Source organism: Notamacropus eugenii, chromosome 5 (genome assembly GCF_028372415.1).
Source record: "Notamacropus eugenii isolate mMacEug1 chromosome 5, mMacEug1.pri_v2, whole genome shotgun sequence".
Classification (NCBI taxonomy): Eukaryota; Metazoa; Chordata; class Mammalia; order Diprotodontia; family Macropodidae; genus Notamacropus; species Notamacropus eugenii.
The window spans coordinates 31,793,230-31,797,772 of NC_092876.1; the positions used below are offsets into that span (position 1 = coordinate 31,793,230).

A 4,543-nucleotide genomic window follows, 5' to 3' on the forward strand; every position below is an offset into this window, starting at 1 on the left:
TCCACTAAGTGATAAAGGATAGGAGGCTGGATGTGAAAGTCCTTAAAGTGGGAAAGGGTCTTGTGATCTGGTTCTGGGGTCTGCAAGGCATCATGGTTCAGGAGAAAGAATTCTGACTCCAGTGTCAGAGGACCTGAGTTCAAATATTGCTCCAACTCTGTGTAGCCTTGGGCTAGTCACCTAACCTCTCTAGGCCTTAGTTTCTTCATGTATAGAAAAGGGGGGTGGGTGGGACTAGATCAATAGCTGAAGTCCCTTCTGCTCTCAGCTCCTCTAATCCAGGTGCCAGAGCCTTTGGGGTGGGATGGGGGGAGGGGATTGAAGACTAGGCACTCGGATCCCCAGTCCTTGGTTATCCTAGGGCTACTAGTGATGCCCAGACCCTTCCCTGACCATACCCATGCCTGCCTTACAGGTATCTGACTCTCCTCCAGGTGAAGAAGGCCTGGAAGGCTCAGGGTTTGAAGGCCTGGCAGGCTCAGGGTCCGGGGACTTCCTGGGGTCTGGTATGGGCTCAGGGGCTGGAGATGAGATGGAGGATGAGGAGGAAGAGAACATGGTTTACTACTTCCTGGAAGAAAGTACAGGATACATGGAGCCTGCCCTTCGAGGACTCAGCATCCTGCACACCCTCATTGCCTTCCTCTGCATCATTGGCTACAACTGTCTCAAGGTGGGGTTGAGGGAGGGCTGAGGCTGGGCCCGACTTCTGGCCTATGCACTCTGCAGACCTCCTGATCACCAAGATCTCCCCTCCCCGGTTCCCCCAGGTACCACTGGTTATCTTTAAACGTGAAAAGGAACTGGCCCGGAAACTAGAGTTTGATGGTCTCTACATCACCGAACAGCCTGAGGATGATGATGTAAAGGGACAGTGGGATCGCCTGGTGCTTAACACCCCGTACGGTGCCTGCAGTCCCCCTGGGGAGGCCCTGAAAGACTTGAAATGGGAGGGGGGGAAGCTGGGGAACAAGACTCCAGAGAGAGAATGGGGGATCAGACAGAAGGCAAAGTTATGGGTGAGATACTGGGAGTGAAGGGACCCCAGAGAAGGATTAAGAGGATAGGGGAGAGAGGAGATCCCAGGGAAAAAGGGGGAGACCCTAAAGATCTAGGAAAGAGCCCAGTGTGGCAGATGCTGGGGGACAGTACTAGAGGGTGGGGTCAGAGTGGGAGGAATAGGAGATCCCAAGGAGAGAAACAAGGCAGCAGTTAGGAAGCACCCCCAAAAAGGCAGGCAGAGATATCACGGAAGGAGGGACTGGGGGAGAATTAAGAGATATCCAGGGCTGGGGAGCTAAAGATCTGGGATCCCTCTGTTCTCACCTCCCATAATTTCTTCCTCCAGCTCCTTCCCCAGCAACTACTGGGACAAGTTTGTGAAAAGGAAGGTGAGGAGGCCCAAAGGAAATGGAGACCCTCACCTCATCCCCAATTCTCTTACCATTCACTGGGTCTCCAAGAATGGCTAATCAATCCTTTCCTCCCCCACTTCTCTAGGTGCTGGAAAAACATGGGGACATCTTTGGCCGGGAAAGGATTGCAGAGCTACTGGGCATGGATCTGGCCAGTCTGGAGATCACAGCACAAAATGAGAAGCGACCAGAACCCCCTCCAGGATTGCTCACCTGGTATGAGGCTGAGCCAAGTGGAGGAAGCTGGTAGAGGAAGATGAGGGAACCCAAGAAAGGTCCTAATCTATTCACTGCCTTCCATATCCTTCCCTTAGGATCATGTCCATAGATGTCAAATACCAAATCTGGAAATTCGGCGTCATCTTCACCGACAATGTAAGTAGTGGGCGTTGGAAGGGTGGGGGCCACCGAGGTGGGAAGGAAGAGAGCCCAGAGGGTGCTTTGTCAGAGTGTGCTTTGATATTCTTGGGTTTTCCCATGGGGCCTTCCAAAGTGTCTCCAGCCTCCCTGATAGCCTCACAGTGTGCCTGACTCTGCTCCCTAAAGTGTTCTCTGTCACCCTGAAATCATTAAGGTGTTTTGTTTTGTTTTTCCTGAATCTCATCCCCTGTTCCATTGCTGTCCACCAGTCATTCTTGTATTTGACCTGGTACATGGTCATGTCCCTTCTCGGCCACTATAACAACTTCTTTTTTGCTGCCCACCTGCTGGACATTGCCATGGGAGTCAAGACCCTCCGGACCATCCTGTCCTCTGTCACCCACAATGGGAAGCAGGTGCCTGGGAGAGGAAAGGAGGAAGCCGGGAGAGGGGAGAGGGGTTGAGCGCTGGCTCCCTCACCAATACTTGGGACTGTTTTGCAGCTGGTGATGACAGTAGGCCTGCTGGCGGTCGTAGTTTACCTCTACACAGTCGTGGCCTTCAATTTCTTCCGCAAATTCTACAACAAAAGTGAGGACGAGGATGAGCCGGACATGAAATGTGATGACATGATGACGGTGAGATGGCCTCAGGGACACACTGTGGCCTGCACACAGGGGGTGGTTCAGTCACTTTTTTTTCCCTTGGAGCCTCAGTCTCTCTGTTTGGCTCAGAAGCCAAGACAAAAGCACCAAACTGCTCCATTTCCTACCTTATCCAGTTTGCCCTTCTCTTGGTAGCCTGATGGTATCCCACTCCCCAAGGGCTCACCTATAGGTGCTAGACCTAGTGAGGGTACCTAATGGCATTAGACCACTGTGGCTCAGAACCCCAGAGCTGAGAGGAGGTGCCAGCCTCGGCCTCTCCCAGGAGCAGGAATCCCTGCCATGCAAGCTGGTTCAGGCTCTGCCCTCCTTCTTCCTCCTCAGTGTTACCTATTCCACATGTACGTGGGTGTCCGAGCTGGCGGAGGCATCGGGGATGAGATTGAAGACCCAGCAGGGGATGAATACGAGCTCTACCGGGTGGTCTTCGACATCACCTTTTTCTTCTTTGTCATTGTCATCCTACTGGCCATTATCCAAGGTGGGCAGTGTGAGAGGCTCAGACTTGGGAGAGAGGAGGACCAGAAGTCAGGGCTGAATGACTCAAGAGATCAATGAATCAAAGAGCTAGAAGCCATCTTACAAATGAGAAAACTGAGGCCCAGAGAGGTTGTGTGCTAATATGTGAAGCAGGATCTGAGGCCTGGTATTCATGTCCAGTGCCCTGGTCACTCTCCCACGTTGCTTCACAAAGCATTTTTCTTCACTAGCACTTTTCTCCAGGACTCTAGGCTGGGGGACAAGGGACCCTGGGGGCAGAGGCAATGCCAAAGCTAGGGAGGGGATGTCAGGGTCAAATGAAAGGGTCAGAAAGAAGTGATCATGATCTTTTATTCCCCTCCTCCTTCAGGTCTAATCATTGATGCTTTTGGGGAGCTCCGAGACCAGCAAGAGCAAGTGAAGGAGGACATGGAGGTAATAGCCCTGGGGGTGTCTGGGAAGAGAATTTGGGAGGTCTGGGGGGAGTTTTGTGATATCCCAAGTGCATTCATTCAACAGGCAACATGCCTACTATGTGCACAGCCCTATGCTTGTTGCTGGGACTTCCCAGACTTGGGGGTCACCTGGGTGGGGAGTGGTGGGCAAATTAAGAGGGCACATCTAAATATGGTACAGGGTAGTGCATGATAGGGTCAAGGACTTCACAGTGTAATGGGGATGGACAAGTCCTCAAAGATGTATGATGTAAAAGAACGAGGGCCAGAAGGAATCTGAGGAGGGACCAAGAGAATACTTTTCCCTAATGAGTCAGGGTGAGGAGAGCAAGCACTGAGAGAATATGAGCAGATTTGGGGGTCCTGGGGAGTGACTGGGGAGAGGAAATTGGGAGTCCAAGGGGTGACCATGAGAGGTTTTTGGGAGTTCTTGGTACCTATGTGGGAATTTATAGGACCCCAGGAGTATGGGAAGAGCTTTGAGATCCTGTGTCAGGGGGTTTCTAGAAAGGGCTTGGGGTATCTAGGAGGGTTCTTATAGAGGGTCTCTGGAGAATAGTTGGGAGGTGACAGAGGTTATCAGGGGAGGGTCCAATGGGGATATAGGAAGGCTGAGCAGATCTCGAGCCCTGATGGTCCCCTTCTCCCCCCACCTCACTGTCTGCCTCCCAAGACCAAATGTTTCATCTGTGGCATTGGAAGTGACTATTTTGATACAACGCCCCACGGTTTTGAGACCCACACGCTGGAGGAGCACAACTTGGCCAATTACATGTGAGTGCTGGTTCTGCTGGCCAATCAGGGAAGAGAGGAGACTGGGAGAATGGAGGGACTGGAGGGACATCCAGGGAGATGTGTGTGGTGGGGGGAATCAGGATCCCTTTGGCCTGGCCACCCTCATGTCTTTCCTCTTCCCCATCAGGTTTTTCCTGATGTATCTGATCAATAAGGATGAGACAGAGCACACAGGACAGGTGAGGGGAGATTGTGGGATACCTGCTGGGGAGGATGTCCAAAAACTTGGGACACTTTGGAGGCGAGGACTTTGGAGGGGATGCTGGAACAGTGATACATGAGATAGCCCAGGGAAAAGGGGGTCCAAGAGGTTCAAACTGGGAGTATTGATTCTTCATCCTTCCTTTCCTTGCTTGGGCTGGTTGCCCACCAG

The 4,543-nt window shown here is 52.3% G+C and overlaps 1 protein-coding gene across 4 annotated transcripts in view; it reads left to right on the forward strand.

The window, feature by feature from the left end:
- Nucleotides 1-4,543, forward strand: part of RYR1 (ryanodine receptor 1) — a 93,345-nt gene that overhangs the window by 84,535 nt on the left and 4,267 nt on the right. For all 4 annotated transcript variants that reach the window (XM_072608347.1, XM_072608345.1, XM_072608348.1 and 1 more), the window contains 11 exons: nt 416-673; nt 771-901; nt 1,349-1,391; nt 1,501-1,631; nt 1,730-1,790; nt 2,045-2,191; nt 2,279-2,413; nt 2,765-2,921; nt 3,291-3,355; nt 4,049-4,149; nt 4,298-4,349. In XM_072608347.1, coding sequence (XP_072464448.1) covers nt 416-673; nt 771-901; nt 1,349-1,391; nt 1,501-1,631; nt 1,730-1,790; nt 2,045-2,191; nt 2,279-2,413; nt 2,765-2,921; nt 3,291-3,355; nt 4,049-4,149; nt 4,298-4,349 — 1,281 coding nt within the window. The remainder of the gene's footprint in view (nt 1-415; nt 674-770; nt 902-1,348; nt 1,392-1,500; nt 1,632-1,729; nt 1,791-2,044; nt 2,192-2,278; nt 2,414-2,764; nt 2,922-3,290; nt 3,356-4,048; nt 4,150-4,297; nt 4,350-4,543) is intronic.